This window comes from Calonectris borealis, chromosome 33 (genome assembly GCF_964195595.1).
Source record: "Calonectris borealis chromosome 33, bCalBor7.hap1.2, whole genome shotgun sequence".
NCBI lineage: Eukaryota > Metazoa > Chordata > Aves > Procellariiformes > Procellariidae > Calonectris > Calonectris borealis.
Window position 1 is genome coordinate 204,526 of NC_134344.1, and position 17,659 is coordinate 222,184.

General features: G+C 68.1%; 3 protein-coding genes across 8 annotated transcripts; 2 read left to right on the plus strand and 1 right to left on the minus strand.

Annotated features, from left to right (window-relative positions):
• The first annotated feature begins 1,758 nt into the window (after positions 1 to 1,758).
• Positions 1,759 to 9,461, plus strand: BRD2 (bromodomain containing 2). 4 transcript variants are annotated; one of them, XM_075134590.1, is made up of 12 exons: positions 1,759 to 2,593; positions 4,069 to 4,369; positions 5,399 to 5,536; positions 5,627 to 5,768; positions 5,952 to 6,160; positions 6,273 to 6,644; positions 6,750 to 6,878; positions 6,963 to 7,217; positions 7,296 to 7,510; positions 7,705 to 8,015; positions 8,095 to 8,217; positions 8,325 to 9,461. In XM_075134590.1, exons 1-12 carry the CDS (start codon positions 2,565 to 2,567, stop codon positions 8,453 to 8,455), a joined length of 2,355 nt encoding a protein of 784 aa, XP_074990691.1. In that variant the 5' UTR covers positions 1,759 to 2,564; the 3' UTR covers positions 8,456 to 9,461. The 4 variants fall into 4 exon arrangements, with proteins under 4 accessions (XP_074990691.1, XP_074990692.1, XP_074990693.1 ...); XM_075134591.1 differs by having other exon boundaries at positions 7,335 to 7,510; XM_075134592.1 differs by lacking the exon at positions 1,759 to 2,593 and adding an exon at positions 4,859 to 4,956 and having other exon boundaries at positions 4,203 to 4,369.
• Positions 9,462 to 9,911: 450 nt separating this feature from the next.
• On the minus strand, positions 9,912 to 17,605 carry LOC142074141 (class II histocompatibility antigen, B-L beta chain-like). 3 transcript variants are annotated; one of them, XM_075134616.1, is made up of 6 exons: positions 17,230 to 17,605; positions 11,063 to 11,332; positions 10,545 to 10,826; positions 10,327 to 10,433; positions 10,177 to 10,200; positions 9,912 to 10,095 (listed from the first exon to the last, which is right to left on the minus strand). In XM_075134616.1, exons 1-6 carry the CDS (start codon positions 17,318 to 17,320, stop codon positions 10,087 to 10,089), a joined length of 783 nt encoding a protein of 260 aa, XP_074990717.1. In that variant the 5' UTR covers positions 17,321 to 17,605; the 3' UTR covers positions 9,912 to 10,086. The 3 variants fall into 3 exon arrangements, with proteins under 3 accessions (XP_074990717.1, XP_074990716.1, XP_074990715.1); XM_075134615.1 differs by lacking the exon at positions 17,230 to 17,605 and adding an exon at positions 11,606 to 11,779; XM_075134614.1 differs by lacking the exons at positions 9,912 to 10,095; positions 10,177 to 10,200; positions 10,327 to 10,433; positions 10,545 to 10,826; positions 11,063 to 11,332 and adding exons at positions 15,046 to 15,298; positions 15,455 to 15,478; positions 15,605 to 15,711; positions 15,823 to 16,104; positions 16,354 to 16,623 and having other exon boundaries at positions 17,230 to 17,436.
• Positions 12,194 to 14,472, plus strand: LOC142074142 (HLA class II histocompatibility antigen, DR alpha chain-like). Its single transcript, XM_075134617.1, has 4 exons — positions 12,194 to 12,338; positions 13,057 to 13,314; positions 13,599 to 13,880; positions 13,973 to 14,472. The coding sequence occupies exons 1-4, from the start codon at positions 12,266 to 12,268 to the stop codon at positions 14,125 to 14,127; spliced, it is 768 nt and encodes a 255-aa protein (XP_074990718.1). The 5' UTR covers positions 12,194 to 12,265; the 3' UTR covers positions 14,128 to 14,472.
• Positions 17,606 to 17,659: the final 54 nt, after the last annotated feature.

Sequence of the window (17,659 nt, forward strand, 5' to 3'; positions counted from 1 at the left end):
AGCGCCTTCCCGCCATACCTGACACCCCCACGGATGCAAGCGGTGCATCCCTGCAATGCCGCGGACCCCCCCCCCCCGTGGTTGCACCCTTGCAATGCCCCGCACCCCCGTGGGCGCACCCACTGCACTGCCACGGACCCCCGTGGGTGCACCCCCCGCACCCTCGTAACGCACCCGCGGCACCGCTGCAGCAGGCCCGCAGCGCGCATGCGCGCAGCCGCCCCCCCCACCCCCGACGGGGCCGGCACTAGGACCCCGCGGAGCCGCGCGGGCCCCCAGCCGGGCGGGGAGGGGGGGGGATGAATGGGGCCGTGGGAGCCGCGGGGGCGCCACGTGACGGCGGGGAGCCAATCGGGGCGCGGGTGACGTAGCGCGTGGCTCCCTTTTCTGCCCTGGGATGTTTTTTTTTAATCTTTTTTGCCCCCAAACCGGGGCTTTTTGGGGCGGGCGGCGGGGGGGGGGGCGCGAAGCGGGGGCGGATGAAGCGGGACCGGGAACGGGGGTCGCGGTCCCGCGTGGGGGCGGCTCAGGTGAGTGACGGGGGGGGGCGACCTCGCCCTTCCCCCCCCATAAAGAAGCGGGGGGGAGTGGGGGGGAAGGTCACGTGGTGGCGGCGAGCTGTTAGTCAAGCGCTGTCCCGCCCCCGCGTCGGTGCGGCGGCCAATGGGCGGCGAGGACGGCGGTGACGGGCAGGTGGGGCGGGGGGGCGGGGCGGCTTTGTGCGCGGCGGCGGGGGCGGCGGTTTGGGGCGAAAAGCGCCATGTTTGGGTGTTCGCGCGGGGGCGGCGGCGGGCAGGGCCCCAAGTGCTGTGTCACGGCGTGGGGGGGAGGGCAGGGACCCACCCGTGTCCTGCGAGCCCACGGGGGGGGGGGAAGGCCGCCCCCCCCCCCCGTGAGTGGGGGGCGAAGGGGGTTGGGGCTTCCCGTGGGGCGACCGCGGTCGTGGCGGGCGCCGTGGGGGTGAGCGCACCCCCCTCCGCACGGTCGGCGTGGGGGTCCCGGGACCCGCGTGGGCCCCCCACGGTGTGTATGGGGGGGTGGGTACCCGCGGATCGGGGCCCGCCCGGGGCTGGCGGCCGCAGCGGCGGCGTGTTCGTGGGGGTTGGCGCATCCCCCGTGTCGTGAGGGGGGCCTGGCGCGCCCCAGGGGTCCGTGGGGAGCGGCGGCCGCGGGGGTAGCCCGCTGTGGGGGGTGAGGGGGGGAAGGCGAGGCGCGGCGCCTCCGGTGTTACCGGGCCCTGAGGCCCGTGGGAGCACCGCGAGGGGGGTGAGGGCGGGTGGGGGGGATCCCCCCGGTGCCCGGCGCCGCGGGGGGTGGCGGGGAGGCGGCGGGGCCGCCCGGGAGCGCCGGGCTCATTGTCCGCCCGCGGCCGCCGCCGCCGCACAAGATGGCGCCTCCCGGCCCCGTCTCCCCCCATCCCCGCCGCGGGGAGCGCGACAACAACCGCCAACGGCCGGTTCCGCCCGCCGGGCCCGCCCCTCACGTGACCCGCCGGCCAATCACTTCGCAACGAATGGCAGCGCCGGCCAATGGGCGCCGACACCGCCGGCTCCGTCGGATGAGGCGCCGGGCGGAAGGGCGGGAGGGGAGGGGAGCGGTGCGGGTGACTGGCGCGCCGTGCGGCCAATGGGAGAGGCGAGCCGGGCGTGCCTCCGCCCAATGAGGCCGCGGCGGGGCGGGGTGGGGCGGGTGGGTGATGTCAGCGCCGCCGCCGCCCAATGAGGGGCCGGCTGGTGTCTATATAAGGGCGGCCGGGGGCAGGCCGAGAGGCGCCATTTCGCTGGGACGAAGGACGGAGCGGGTCGGGCCCGGTGCGCGCGGGGGGCGGCCCCAAACCGGATCCATCCTCCGCCGGGCGGCCCAGCCCCCGCCTCCGCGCTCCCGGAGGGCTCGCCGGACCCTCCCCGGCCTCCGTAGCGACCCCTGCCTGCGGCCAGCGGCGAGGGGGCCTCCTCCCCCCCCCGCGCTCCCGCCCTCCTCCCCTCAGGGAGCCAAGATGGAGCCCGGCCGGTGATTCCCCGGTGCAATCCGCTGTCATCCGCCTCCCGGACCGCCGCGGCCCGCCTGATCCCCGGCCTCCGCGGACGCAACCGGCTCCCAACGACGCGGCGAGGCCTGTATTGACCGGATCGCGCAGGATTTGGGGGCCCGGCGGGGGCTCCGAAGAGGGGACCCCCCCCCCCTTTTCCCCTACGTACCCCCGCCCTGCAACTCCCCGCCGCCATTTTCTCCGCGCCCGCTCATGTGAAGGCCGGTGGATGGTCCCGCGCCGCCGCCGCTCGCCGCCGCGCCCGGCCGGAGGAGCCGCCGCCGCCGCCGCCTGAGGCCCGCCCCGCCCGGCCGCGCCCTGCCCGGGGGAGGGGAGGGGGCGCCTGGCTCGTCCCCCCTCCCCGTTGCTCGGTGATGCGCTGACGGGGGGGGGCCCCGCCGGGCCGGTACCGCCGAACCGTTCGCCGGGCAAAGTGGGGGGGTCGTCGGAGGAGACGGCGGCGGCGGGAGGTGGAGGAGGAGGAGAAGGAGAAGAAGGACGGCCGGGACCGCGGGCCGGGCACGCAGCCGCCGGCATGTTGCAGAATGTGAATCCCCAGAGCAAGTAGGTACCGGCGCCGTGGGGGGGTTGTTGGTGTCACGCGTGGGTTGTGGCGGTGACACGAACCGTGGTGCAGGGGAAAGGGGGAGCCTGGTGTTACCTGGTGCTGTGGGGTCGGGTTCTGCCCCGGCTGCCCCCTCTCTGGTGGCCTGGGGACGGACAGACGGACGATGGGAGCAGCCGCTTCCCGCCCACGCCGGTGGGGCTGGGGTCTCGTGTCCCCACCGTCCCCCGTGACCCTGTCACCGGGGGGGGCCACCCTGTCCCCCCCTCCCAGCGCCGTCCTTGGTACTGGAGCCGTGCCCTTGGCAGCTCGGGAGCCCCGGGGAAAGGTCCCGCTGTGCCAAGCGCTGACACCCGGGCGAGGCCAGCGGGCGCTGGGTGACAGTCGTTGGGGCCTGTGGGTGGCCCTCACCCGTGGGTGACAGTCACCCGTGGGTCAGCTCAGGGCAAGCGGGGGGGGGGTTCCCCCCCGGTTTAGGTGCATGAGAGGTTCAGGAGTTTGGGCAGGAACTGGTTTTAGCCGCTGCCCGCACGCTTTGGAAACCTCCCGAGCCTTCGCATCGATGTCCCGGGGGTCCCCGGTGCCGCCGTGGCGTCTTCTGGTTTGCCTTGCGACAGAATTTTCCTCTTCTGTCGATATTTCCGTGCCTCATGCTGCTTCCCGGCTGGCGGTCGGTGCCATAAAATGCCGGTCATTGCCACGAAATGCTGATTTTTGTCCTGAAATTGGTGCAAGAGTCGGTTGTGAACGTGACGTGGTCACACCGCTGCCGCCGCCTCCCTGGGACTGTGGGTCCCCTGAGTCCTGGCCTGTCCCCACGGGTGGTTTTGGGTCCTTGTGACCAAGACGGCATCGAGCAGCCCGCAGTCTTGGCCCCGGCGTTGACGTAACGGTCCAGCCGCGCCGTGGGGCTTCGCCGTGTCCCCAAACCCCGCTGGAGCTTCCCCGCTGTGGCCTCGGAGAGCGGGTGACACCGGCAGTGTCACCGTCGCTTCGACGCGCAGCGGCACCGTCACCGCACCGTCACTGTCGCCTCCGTGCGCAGCCCCGCGCGCCGGCTCTTTGTTCAAGGGCGAGCCTGGACCCGTGCCAACCTCTCGGCTCCGGCTGCGCCGGCGCGGTCGGCTTTCCCGGCACCGGCAGGGAACCGGGCGCCCGCCTGGCAGCAATTAACGGGTGCAGCCGGAGTTCACGGCTAAATTCCCCCAGGGAGCCGCGCGATGGGAGCTCACCCGCGTCCCGGGGAATCTGATCGTCTCCCTCCGCCGCACCGTAGCCGAGCGCGGCAACCTTTCTGCCGTTAATTGCCGCTTCGGGAGCAGTCGGCTCCGTCTGGGGGTTTCTCCTGGGAATCCCATGGCCCAAACCCCGGGGTTGTTTTGGTTTTTTTTTTTTTAATTTTCTGGCCAAAGCGGTGGTGCGGCACCGCGGCGCGGAGCTGCCCCGCTAACCCTGTCTCTTGCTCCCCTTTCAGGATTCTGGGGGAGGGCAATGCCGGGCTCATGGGCCTGGCGACGGAGTCGACCCCCGGCAAGCGGATCCGCAAACCCTCGCTCCTCTACGAGGGCTTCGAGAGCCCCACCATGGCGTCGGTGCCGGCCCTGCAATCCCCCCAGGTGAACCCACCTCCGCCGGAGGTTTCCAATCCCAAGAAGCCGGGTCGGGTCACCAACCAACTGCAGTATCTGCACAAAGTGGTGATGAAAGCTCTGTGGAAACACCAGTTTGCTTGGCCCTTTCGCCAACCCGTCGACGCCGTCAAGCTGGGCCTGCCGGTAACGAGCCCTGCGGGCGGGTGCGGGAGAAGTTTACGGCGCCCGGGGGCGTGCGCGAGTGTGTGTGTGTCCCCCCCCTTTTCGCCCCCCTACGCCGGGCGCGTGCAGGCAGGGGGTGTTAGGCAGACGTAGCGCTAAATTCTGGGCTGCCTGACCCCGGACGTGGTCTGTCCCCTCCTCTGTCCCCAGCCTGAGAGTGCCAGGGCCGGCGCCGTCCCCCTCCCGGGGGCTCCGCCACAGAGATGCAGCTGCAGGTGCCTGGGCTGTGCCGTCCTCGCCCTCTCCCGGGGGCGTAACCCGTACCGGCCCCCTCCCCCAGCCCCTTATAGGCGTCCGGGCTGGTCCTGGGGACGTCCTCAGAGCAGCTGCCACCCCCCCGCCCTTGTCCCGATGTCCCCTACAAAGGTATGGATGAGGTGACGCAGCCGCTCTAGAGGTAACCCGGACGCTTCCCCACCTAATCTCTTGTGCCCTGAATGCGTTTTGCAGATTCCCATCCATGAATTTGTAGAAGACATCCTGTGACCCCAATATTAAACGCCAGCCCCCCCGTGCACCTGTGGCGCCCAAGGAGTTAAAGCCCGGAGGTAATTTCCACGTAGGTTTTGCTCTTAAATTTAGCGTTAGCTTCCCCGAGCCCCGTCCCACCTCTCGTGCGGGACGCGCGCGCCCTCCAGACGCCGGGTTCCGGCCGTTCCCCGTAGCGTAGGCTCCCTCCCCAGGCACCTAGGGACCCTCTCGCCCCACCGTGGGCGGAGGGGACGGTGGCACTCTCGGGTGGGGACCAGGTCCGGAGGCCTTTCTTGCACCCCCATGCACCCCCTGCCTGCCTTTGGGTGACGAGTGAGAGCTGGTGTGTGAGCGGGCGGCCGAACCCCGCCTGCGTGGCGGCCGCTGACACGAGTTTTGCGTCGGTGCCGGCGCTTTGCCGGCTGCCGAACGACCGCGGGATGGGGGAGGCTGGACGCGGGGGACGCGGCGCGGTCACCGGTGCTCCCCTGACCGCCGGTGCCGTGTTCTTTGTCGCAGGACTACCACAAGATCATCAAGCAGCCCATGGACATGGGGACAATCAAGCGACGCTTGGAGAACAACTATTACTGGGGGGCTGCGGAGTGCATGCAGGACTTCAACACCATGTTCACCAACTGCTACATCTACAACAAGGTGAGAACCGCGCCGGCGCTGTCCCGGCTGCCGGTGAGTCCCGTGGCACCTTCCCGGCGGACTCTTGACTGCCTCCGGTTCTCCCTTCAGCCCACAGATGACATTGTGCTGATGGCCCAAACCCTGGAGAAGATTTTCCTGCAGAAGGTGGCCCAGATGCCACCAGAAGAGCAGGAGATCGTGGTGCCGGTGGCCAAGAACAGCCATAAGAAGGGAGCGTCCCGGGCAGCAGGTACGGCCACGCCACGTGGGGTGGGGACGGCTACTTGGGCGGGGGGCTGGCGGGTTAGGTGGGACCCTGGGGGGGTCGTGGGTGATGGGGGCTCCCCGAGGCCTGGCACCCAGCGTCTTGCACCCCCTCCCCGAGGTGGCAGCGCCGCTAACGGGGGGGGGGGGGCTTCTTGTCTCGGCCCAGCGCTCCTGGCGGGACTCACAGCTGCTCAGCAAGTGCCGGCTGTCTCCTCTGTGTCCCACACCGCCGTCTACACCCCGAGCCCCGACATCCCCACCACCATAGTCAACATTCCCCACCCATCCGTGATCTCCGCTCCGCTCCTCAAGTCGCTGCACTCCACCGCCCCGGCCGTCCTGGCTGCGCCCGCTCCCACCCAGCCCGTGGCCAAGGTAGGAGAAGGGCCGGCTTCGGGGCAGGCTCCGTGGGGGGCCGGAGCGCGGGGCCGGCTCTTGCCCCCTCAGCCTCACGCCGCGTGGTTCTTCTCCCTTTTTCTTTTGGCAGAAGAAGGGCGTGAAGCGGAAAGCGGACACCACCACCCCCACCACCACGGCCATCATCGCCACCAGCGGGGAGTCCTCCCCCTCCGCCACGCTGTTGGAGGCCAAGGCGGCCAAGATCCCCGCGCGCCGGGAGAGCGGTCGCCCCATCAAGCCCCCTAAGAAGGATTTACCGGATTCGCAGCAGCACCAGACGTCCAAGAAGGGCAAACTATCGGAGCAGCTCAAGTACTGCAACGGGATTCTCAAGGAGCTGCTCTCCAAGAAGCACGCGGCCTACGCCTGGCCCTTCTACAAGCCCGTCGACGCCTCGGCCCTGGGGCTGCACGACTACCACGAGATCATCAAGCACCCCATGGACCTCAGCACCATCAAGGTGGGGCTGGGGCTGGAGGAGCCTTTGTTGGGGGGGGGTCCTGTCGCTTTCCTGTTCCCCCATGGGGGTCCGGGAGCTCCCACTCACCATTTTCTCTCCCCGCAGCGGAAGATGGAGAACCGGGACTACCACGACGCGCAAGAATTTGCCGCCGACGTCCGGTTAATGTTCTCCAACTGCTACAAGTACAACCCGCCTGACCACGACGTGGTGGCCATGGCCCGCAAGCTGCAGGTGAGCGGGGTGGCGGGTGTCCCCCCCCCCCCCACCCTTCCCCGACAGCCCCCGCCCGCCGCGCTGACCCCACTCCCCTCGCAGGACGTCTTCGAGTTCAGCTACGCCAAGATGCCGGACGAGCCGCAGGACGCCAGCCCGCCCTCGGTGTCGGCCCCGCTCGCCGGCGCTCTTTCCAAATCCTCCTCCGAGGAATCTTCCAGCGACGAGGATGAGGATGACGAGGACGACGAAGATGACGACGAGGACGAGAGCAGCAGCGAGAGCTCGTCGGAGAGCGAGGAGAGCTCCGACTCGGAGGAGGAACGCGCCAACCGCCTGGCCGAGCTGCAGGAGCAGGTGAGGGCCGGAGAAGGGTCCGTGCCGCCTCCCGGACCCGCTCCCCACGCCCGCCTCACCCCCTGTCTCCCCCCACAGCTGCGGGCCGTGCACGAGCAGCTGGCTGCCCTCTCACAGGGCCCCGTTTCCAAACCCAAAAAGAAGCGGGAAAAGAAGAAAAAGAAGAAATCGGAGAAGCACAAAGGCCGGGGAGGCGACGAGGAGGCCCGGGCGCGCCAGGCCCAGCTCCGTAAAGCCAAGAAAGCCGGTGGCGGCGGTGGGAGCAGCGGAAGCGGCGGCGGCGGCGGCTCCAAGTGAGTGCGGGTGCCCGGCGCGGCGCTGGGGTGCGCGGGCAGTGGCCGTGATGACTCTTTCCCCGGCAGAGCGACCGTGGCGAGGAACCCATTGGAACAAGCCAAACCCTGTCTGAGCGCTGCCAGCCCCGGTTTTGGGATGGAGCCGGATTTTGCGGCAGCCCCTGACGCCGCTGTGCGGTTTCTCCCGGCAGGAACTCGAAGAAGGCGGCGAAAGCGGCGTTGCCGCCCCCGCCGGTGCTTTACGATTCGGAGGAGGAGGAGGAGAGCAAACCCATGACCTACGACGAGAAGCGTCAGCTCAGTTTGGACATCAACAAGCTGCCGGGCGAGAAGCTGGGCCGGGTGGTGCACATCATCCAGTCGCGGGAGCCCTCCCTGCGCGATTCCAACCCCGAGGAGATCGAGATCGATTTCGAGACCCTCAAACCCTCGACGCTGCGGGAGCTGGAGCGCTACGTCCTCTCCTGCCTGCGGAAGAAGCCCCGCAAGCCCTACAGCGAAAGTAAGCGCCGCCGGGAGGGTTTTGGGGGGTTTGTGGGGGGGGACTGAGCCCCAACCCAGCCTCCCCCTTCTCCCCGCAGCCATGAAGAAGCCGGTGGGGAAGACGAAAGAGGAGCTGGCGCTGGAGAAGAAGCGGGAGCTGGAGAAGCGGCTGCAGGACGTCAGCGGCCAGCTCAACTCCACCAAGAAGCCCCCAAAGAAGGGTGAGCGCCGGGGCGGCGTTGCCGGATCGTGGCGCGCTTCCCGCCCCCCCCCCCCGCCATTCCTTCGCCGCGCCGGCGCGGCTGAACCGTGTTCCGTTACCTTGCAGCCAGCGAGAAACCGGAATCGGCTCAGCAAGTGGCCGTATCCCGCCTCAGCGCCTCCAGTTCCAGTTCGGATTCCAGCAGCTCCAGCTCCAGTTCCTCGTCCTCGGACACCAGCGACTCGGATTCGGGTTAGAGGGGACCCGGAGCCCCACGGCGGCTGCCGGCGGCGCGGCCGGGTGGAGGGCGGGCAGGTTCGGAAGAGGCTCTGCGGGACCGGATCCAGGTGAACTTGGACTTGAGGGCCTCCACCCGGCGGACAGAGCCCCCCCGGGGCGGGGCGGGGGGCTGCGGGGGGAGCCCCCCCGCCCCCACGGACTCTCGGGGTGCAGGGGGGAGGGGGGAGACCCCAGTGTTTACAGGCCGGAGGTGTCGCCAGGGTGGGGTGAGGGGGGGGCTGGCTGCGGGGTTGGCCCCCACCCACCACCCCGCCCCCCCCCCCCAGCAGGTTTTACTGTTTGTTGTTTTAGGGTTGGGGTTGGTTTTTTTTTTTTTTTTTTTCTGACTTAGGGGGTTTTTTCCAAAGGGGAGAAGTTTGGGGTTTTTAAGAAAAAAAAAATAATAAAAAAAAAAAACAACAAACAACAAAAAAAACCAAAAGGAAAAAAAAAAACAGGAAAAAAAATTTAAAAAAAATCTTTTAAAAAGAAGGAAAAAAAAAAAAAAAAAGCCGGGGGGGGGGGGTTGAGCGTCCCGAGTTTGGGTTTGCCGTGGGGGCACTCGGCTGGCCCTTCCCCGCCCTCGCCCACCCCCCCCGGGGGAGCCGCCGCCGCCCTCCCCTCCCCCTCCCCTCGTCTGTGGAGGATTTTTAATTTATTTGCGCCGCGTTGTGCTGGGGGGGGCCCCGGGACGCGCCTTGTACATACCCCCCCTCCCCCCCCAGCAGACGACCAGGGCAGCATGTTCCCGCGCGGGGCAGGGGGGAGGGAGGGGCCGCCTGTTTTTTACGTTGACTGTATAATTTTTTTTTTTTTTCTACTCGTTTTGTTTTGGGTTTTTTTTTTTTTTTTTCCTTTCACCCCCCCCTCCCCAGTCCCCCCCACCCCCCCTTTAGACCCTTAGAGCCGTGTTTTCATCTTATTGTATGTTTCGAACCTTTCGATTCTTTAACATGTAAATAAAGAAAATATTATTCGAGTTGAGCCCGGGCTCCCGTGTCGCTTGGGGCGCCGGGGGCGGGGGACAGCACCCACTGGGACCCCCCTCGCCCAGCACGGCCCTGCACGCTCTCGGTGTCGCGTGGAGGGCAGGTGACTGTCCCCAGGCCTTGGGGTGTCCCCGGTGGGGGGTGGGGCACGCCTCTCCCATCCCCCCTCGCCCCTGGTGACGCAGGTTCGCCGTCGCCCTGACCCCTTCCTTAAACGGCTCTGCCTCGGTGGGGACAGGTCTGAGTGTCCGTCCCCCCTCCCACCCCCCCCATCGTGGGTCCCCTTGGGGGGACGGGGGCCCCCCCCCCGTGGGCAGAGGGACCCCCCCGGTCCATAGCGGCAGCAGGAGGGTGCTGCCACCTCTCCCCCCCGTCGAGGTGCCAAACCTCCCCGCTCCCCCAGGGGCGACCCCGGCGGGCTCCCCAAGCACGGAACGCCCCGGGCCCGGCTCTCGGCGCGTCTTTATTAGGCAGGAGACCCCCCCCTGCTCCCTCGAGGACCCCGAGGCAGCAGGGGGTAGGGTGGGGGGAGCCCGCGGCGGGGGCAGGTGGAGATTGGGGGGGCTGGGGTGGCGAAGGACGGACGGCGACGGAGCGGATGCGCGGGGGCTGGAGTTATTTCAGGAGCCCTGGGGGGGGGAAAGAGGAGAAATCAGCGGTTGGTGGGCCGGGGGCTGCTCTGGCCGGGGTTGGGGGGAGACGGACGTTACCTGCAGCCTGGGGAACGAAGCCCCCTGAAACAGAGAGACAAGGTCAGCGTTGGAGCAGGGGCAGCTCCTGTGGGGCAGAACTGCAGCCCCCCGCCCAGGAGACACCCCAAACCCCAGGGACCCCCCCCACCCAGTGTCCCCACCGCTCACCTTCTTGCGCATGTAGAGGAAGAGCCCCAGCGCCAGGAAGATCAGCCCCAGCACGAAGCCCCCCACCCCCGTGAGCATCTTGCTCCTGGCGCCGTCCGACTGCACCTCTGCGGGGACGAGAGCAGGGGGTCAGGGCTGGGGGGGCCCCCAGCCCACTCCCCACCCGGATCCGGGGCTTGGGCCCCCTCCCCAGGGTGCCGCACAGGGCAGGGCCTTACCCCAGAGCTGGGTGAGGGGGTGCTGCAGGCTGACGTGCTCCACCTGGCACACGTAGGTCTCCCCGCGCTGCGGGGTGGTCTCCAGCATCACCAGCACCTGGTAGGTCCAGTCTCCGTTCTGGATCACGTCCGTGGACACCACGCGCTCCGTCTCCTCCTGCCCGTTCTTGAACCACTTCACCTCAATCTCCGCGGGGTAGAAATCCATCACGGCGCAAACCAGCCTGTCGGTCTGGGGCAGGGAGCTCGACTGCACGGGGTAGATTTCCACCTTGGGCTGAACTGGGGGAGAGAGAGAGCTGGGAAGGGGCTGAGAGAGCACAGGGGCCACGAGCCTGGCCCAGGTCCCCACGCAGGACGTGCCCAGGGAGGGTGCAAGGGACTCGCGTCCTCGTGGAAGGGCGCAGCGGCTGCCCGGAGCCCTGCCCAAGGACGGCACGGACACGCTCTCCCCTCCTGTGAGCGCGGGGGCTTGGCTTGTGCCCGTCCCCCAGGGAAATGTTCTGCCACGCACTCACCTCTCCTCTCCACGGTGAAAGGGCTCCACACCCTGTAGTTGTTCCGGCAGTAGGTGTCCACCTCAGCCCGTTTCTGCTCCAGTATGTCCGGCTGGCTGTTCCAGTACTTGGCATCAGGCTCGCCCAGCGGGCTGTCAGCCAGAAAGTGCCCCACATCGCTGTCGAAGTGCACGAACTGCTGCCGGTTGTAGATGAACCTCGCCACAAACCTCACCCGCTCGGTGCCGTTGGTGAAGTAACAGTCGCCCTTAAACGTGTCCTGGAAATACCCTGCTCGTGCAGACATGGGGAGGTCAGCGCTCCTGCTGTGACTCCCTCTCCCCAGCCACCCCCAGGGCCCGGGGAGCTGCACCAGTGCCCATGGACTGCGGGAGGTGGGGAGGATGCCATGGGATCCCCCCTCTACGCCATCCTGCTCCCCCTTTTCCACTCATCTCCTCCCTTCACAGCAGCTTCCTGCACCCAGCTCCACCCCAATCTCTGTTTAGGGCCTAATCCCCCTCCAGCACCCAGCACCCCCCCATGCCGTGGGTCTGAGCTCACCTGAGGTCTCCTCCCCACGAGCCAGGTGGGCTCCCAGCACCACCACTGCCACCAGCACGGCCCCAGCTCCCAGGACACGACCAGTCTCCATCGCTGCTCACAGCAGAGGCTGGAAAGGTGCTGGGACCCCCGAGTGAGCCAGGGTATCACCCCAGTCCTGCCCAGTGCCGGGACTGGGAGTCCCAGCGGGGACCAGTGGGGAGCGGGGCTGGGCAGCATCACCCGTCACCAGGCAGAGCCAGGCCCCGCAGGGCTCCCTCTGACACTTGTCCCCTGGCTGCAGCCTCGCCCCACTGCACCCCGGGCCAGGGAGCAGGATCTGGCCCATGCCCGTAGGGATGGGAGAGCGACCCCAGGGCTCACAGAGACTGGGGGGAGCCAGGCCCCGGGGCGAACCCTGATGTGGGGGCCCACAAGCCGTGTCCTAGTAGTGGGGCCCTGTCTGTGTGTCTGTCTGTCTGTCTGCTCTGCGGGGTGCTCTGTGCTGCTGCTCTGCCTGGGAACAGCTGTGTCAGCGTCAGGGCTCTCTCCTAGAGGCTGAGCGTCTGGGGGGGGCCCTGTCCCCCGGGCACGGGGCCCCCAGCACGCAGCTCCCCAGCCCAAGAGCAACGCCTGCCCCTCGCCTGGTCCCCCTCTCACTGCTCGGTGCCAGGAGAGGCGATGGCCGGAGGACGGGGCATCCCGCTGGTGCTGCTGGCTGCGCTGACCCTGCGGGGCACGGGGGCTGTGAAAGGTGCGTGAGGGCACCGGGGCCTTGCGGTGGTGGGTCTGGGGGCAGAGGTGGGGTGTGGGGGGCCCTGGACTCGTGGGGTCTGGTACCAGGGCAGGATCGGGCACTGCCCAGGGCATGGGGAGCTCCGTCCCTCCCTGGCTGCGGGTGACCGCTGGGTGGGGAGGGGCCCCAGGCACACGCCAGGAGGGCAGGCTGTAGGAAGGGAAGGACGCCCTGTCCAGGTCTCCCTGCCCCCCCTGCCACCCACCCAGTGCCCTGGCTCTGTGGGTCAGGTCCCTGCAAGACCCAGTGATCAGGAGTGTCACTTTGCAAGAGCTCCGGTGGCCTGGCCGAAGGGGATGTTGAGGCGTGGGGCAGGAGCGCTGCTGCCCCGGGGCCCTGGGACCTCCCACCCCACCCCACAGCGTGTCTGGGAGCGGGCCAGGGAGCTAGACCATCACTGGCCCCAGCCTCAGGATGACAAACTGCCCTGGAGAGGACACTGCTGGAGATGGGGCAAAGATGGGGGGCCCGGGGCTCCCTTCTGCGGGGGCTCCATGTCTCCCAGCCCCATGAGCCTGCGGTGGTGGGGAGAGGCTCAAGGTGGGCTCTTGTCCCCACTGGTGCCCCCCTGACTCCTTGCGGTGTCCCTGGTGGGAGCCCTGGAGGGTGATGAGAACATGCTGGGGCAGCCCCACAGCGGTGGGCGTTGCTGCCCCTAATGCCTGTTTTCTGGCAGTGGGGAACACGATTCACCACGCTGAGTTCCAGCAGCGGATTGAGCCATTGCAGCAGGAGGACGGGGAGTTCCTGCAGACGTTCAACGCTGATGAGGTCTTCCACGTGGACCTGCAGAAGCAGGAGACGGTCTGGCGCCTGCCTGAGTTTGGGAGCTTCACCAGCTTCGAGGCGCAGGGAGCGCTGCAGAACATGGCTACAGGCAAACACAACCTGGAGATCATGATTAAAAGGTCCAACCGCTCGCAGGCAACCATCGGTAACAACCCAGCCATGGCATGGCCAGCGCCTTCACCCCTGGGGACCCTGCCAGGGCTGTCGCTCCCACACCCTGCGGCCCAGCCGGCAGCGGGGTGCACAGCTCCCTGCTGCCCTGGAGCACGTGGGGATCGGGCACAGCCCCAGGGTGGTGTGCGGGGGTCTCCCTGGGTGGGCAGTGAGGCACAACAGGGCCTTTTCTAACCAGCCCCAGGTGCCGTGGGGTCTGGCTGAGCCCAGGCTCTAGGGCAGCTCTAACTCCTCCCTCCTCCCCATTGTCCCTAGTGCCACCCGAGGTGACGGTGTTCCCCAAATACCGAGTGGAGCTGGGGGACCCCAACGTCCTGATCTGCTACGTGGACAAGTTCTGGCCATCCGTGATCTCCATCAAGTGGCTGAGGAACGGGCAGGAGGTGAAGGATGGTGTCCTCGAGACCGTTTTCTACCCACGGGATGACAACACCTTCCGCAAGTTCTCCTACCTGCCCTTCATCCCCATCCGGGGGGACTACTACGACTGCCGCGTGGAGCACTGGGGGGTGCCCTCCGCCCTCCTGAAGCACTGGGGTGAGGAGGGGGGGCTGGGCTGGGGCCCCTCCCCTTGCAGGTAGCGAGGGGGGCTCAGCACCCCGTCCTCACTCACCCTCACCCCTCCACAGAGCCCCAGGTGCCCCTCCCCGCCTCCGAGAGCACCGAGACCCTCGTGTGCGCCCTGGGCCTGGCCGTGGGCATCGTCGGCATCGTCGTGGGCACCATCCTCATCATCAAGGCGATGAAAATGAACAGCGCCCGCAACCAGCGGGACCCCTTGTGAGGGGGCAGGAGCCCAGGGTGCCCTCACAGCCCCACGCCCGCCACCAGCCCTCGCTGTCACGTCCCAGCTACGTGCCCCACCCTCCAGCTCCGTCCCCACAGCCAAGCCCTGTGCCCCACATGCCAACCAGCTCCGTGCCCCATGGCCCAACCACAAGCCGTGAACCCACGTCCCAGCCCTGCACCCCATATCCCTGCCCCGAGCCCCACCAGCCCCGCTCCACCCCACCGGTGCCCCCTTGCCTTGCCCCATGGGCACCCCGCTGACCAGGGCTGTGGCTTCCTGGGCTCTGGGATGCTTCTGAGCAGCAGTAAAGGTGGTTGGGGACAGCTCAGCACCACTGAATCTGTTTGTCACCGGTTCATCTGCACCCTGCTCGTCCTGGCGATACAGCGTGGGGGGGAACAGGGCGACTGGGGGGGGCTGTGGGGCTGGCAGGGCTGCGGGAGGGGTTTGGGGGAAGGAGCAGCGGCAGCAGAGGTGGGGCAGGGCGCCTGGGTCCTTGCGGGGTGTGGGGGGTGCCGTGTTGGGGTGCAGGGCACTGCAAGAGGGACGGGAGCAGCGACCCCCGCTGGGGCCCCACCCCACAGCGCTGCTCCCTGCCTCTGCCCACCACAGTGGGGTCAGGCACCAGGACAGGGACACGGAGCCACCGATCGGAGCAGGTGAGGGGACCCATGACCCCTCATCCCCATCCCTGATCCATCCCGGAGGCAGCTGGATGCAGTCTCTGCTGCCCGCCCCCTCCCCGCCACGGGATGGGGTGTTGGCCCCCACCTCGTAGTGTCCCCCCACGGTCGGCAGCCCCAGGCCACCAAGCACGTGTGGTCCCCACTGAGGACTCACAGCCCTGTCATGGACCCACGGCCAGGGGAAGGGAGTGACCCACCCCCCCACTGTCCCCAACCAACCAGGGCGGAGGGTACCAGGACACTTTATTAGGCAGAACCGGAGCAGCCGAGGGTCACCTTCGCAGGGCCCTGGGGACCCTGGGGCTGCAGAGCAGTGACAGCGAAACTGGGCTGGGATGGGAGGGAGGGGGTGACCCCCGGGAATCAGTGCGGGGACGTGGGGCTCCAGGACGGGGCAGTGCGAGACAGAGGTGTCGCTGGGGGCAGAGGACGGACAGTGGCGGAGCAGATCCGCAAGGGCAGGAGTTCGTTCAGGAGCCCTGTGGGGAGAGAAGAGCGGGTGACCACCGGGATGGGGGACCGTGTGTCCCCAGGGCTCTGCCCCGGCGCTATCGGGGGGACGCACTCCGTACGGAGCAGGTGGGGACCAGCCCACGCAGGGAGGGTGGAGCAGGGTGGGGGGCGACGGACGTTACCTGCAGCCTGGGGAACGAAGCCCCCTGAAACAGAGAGACAAGGTCAGCGTTGGAGCAGGGGCAGCTCCTGTGGGGCAGAACTGCAGCCCCCCGCCCAGGAGACACCCCAAACCCCAGGGACCCCCCCCACCCAGTGTCCCCACCGCTCACCTTCTTGCGCATGTAGAGGAAGAGCCCCAGTGCCAGGAAGATCAGCCCCAGCACGAAGCCCCCCACCCCCGTGAGCATCTTGCTCCTGGCGCCGTCCGACTGCACCTCTGCGGGGACGAGAGCAGGGGGTCAGGGCTGGGGGGGCCCCCAGCCCACTCCCCACCCGGATCCGGGGCTTGGGCCCCCTCCCCAGGGTGCCGCACAGGGCAGGGCCTTACCCCAGAGCTGGGTGAGGGGGTGCTGCAGGCTGACGTGCTCCACCTGGCACATGTAGGTCTCCCCGCGCTGCGGGGTGGTCTCCAGCATCACCAGCACCTGGTAGGTCCAGTCTCCGTTCTGGATCACGTCCGTGGACACCACGCGCTCCGTCTCCTCCTGCCCGTTCTTGAACCACTTCACCTCAATCTCCGCGGGGTAAAACCCCGTCACGTAGCAAACCAGCCTGTCGGTCTGGGGCAGGGAGCTCGACTGCATGGGGGAGACCCTCACCTTGGGCTGAACTGGGGGAGAGAGAGAGCTGGGAAGGGGCTGAGAGAGCACAGGGGCCACGAGCCTGGCCCAGGGCCGTCCCTGTGGTCCCCACGCAGGACGTGCCCAGGGAGGGTGCAAGGGACTCGCGTCCTCGTGGAAGGGCGCAGGGGCTGCCCGGAGCCCTGCCCAAGGACGGCACGGACACGCTCTCCCCTCCTGTGAGCGCGGGGGCTTGGTTTGTGCCCATCCCCCAGGGAAATGTTCTGCCACGCACTCACCTCTCCTCTCCACGATGAAAGGGTTCGACACCTCGTAGTTGTGCCGGCAGAAGGTGTCCACTGCAGCCCGTTCCTGCTCCAGTAAGTCCGGCTGGCTGTTCCAGTACTTGGCAATAGACTCGCCCAGCGGGCTGTCAGCCACATAGTGCCCCACATCGCTGTCGAAGTGCACCAACTGCTGCCGGTTGTGGAGGTACCTCTGCACAAACCTCACCCGCTCGGTGCCGTTGAAGTACTGACACTCCCCCTCAGACAGCTCCTGGAAAACCGCTGTTTGCGCAGGAAGGCAGGTCAGGGTGGCCGGCTCCCCCTCCCCAGCAGCCCAGGCAGGGCAGGGGAGGGCAGGGAGGCACTGTTGAGCCCCCTCCCCATCGCCACTTTCCTCCCAGCCTCCCCCATAGCCACACAGTTGTGATAGGACTGGCGGTGTGATCCTGACCCCGTGAGGACTCAATTTCTCAGCCTGGGGACTGGGAAGTGCCAGCGGGGACCTGAGGGAAGTTGGGGGGAGGGGAGACAGTCACCCAGATGGGGGGGGGGCAGGAGGGGACATAGGAAGGGGTGGATGCAGGGACAAAGCCCAAGGGAAGGGAGGCAGGGCAGAACTGAAGCCAAGAGGCTGTTCCTGGGGTTCAGGAAGATGGGGGGAGCATCTCCCCCAAACAGGGAGCTAGAGGCCATTGCTCCCAGGCCCTGCAGAGGACAGACGACAGGACAAGGGATTCAGTAGGGGCAGCCCTCACACACCTGCGGGGTGGTGCCGGGGGCAGCGGGGGTCCTCTCCTCACCGTTTACCCACCAACACCCAGCACCTCCCAGGGCACATGTGGGATCCGTCCCGCCAACGCCCTTCCCACGCTGACAGTCTGAGCTCACCTGAGGTCTCCTCCCCATGAGCCAGGTGGGCTCCCAGCACCACCACTGCCACCAGCATGGCCCCAGCTCCCAGGACACGACCAGTCTCCATCGCTGCTCACAGCAGAGGCTGGAAAGGTGCTGGGACCCCCGAGCGAGCCGGACTCTGCCAGTTCAGGGTATCACCCCAGCCCTGCCCAGTGCCGGGACTGGGAGTCCCAGCGAGGACCAGTGAGGAGCAAGGCTGGGCAGCATCACCCGTCACCAGGCAGAGGCGGGCCCCGCAGGGCTCCCTCTGACACTTGTCCCGTGCTGGAGCAGCGACCCCAGGTAGGAGGCTGCCACCCCCAGCCAGCACTGGGGCTCCCCGGCCTTGGTGGCCCCCACCTCCACCCTCCCCAGAGCCCTCTCCAGGGGTGCGCAGAGCCCAAGTTCAACAGTGCGCCCCTGC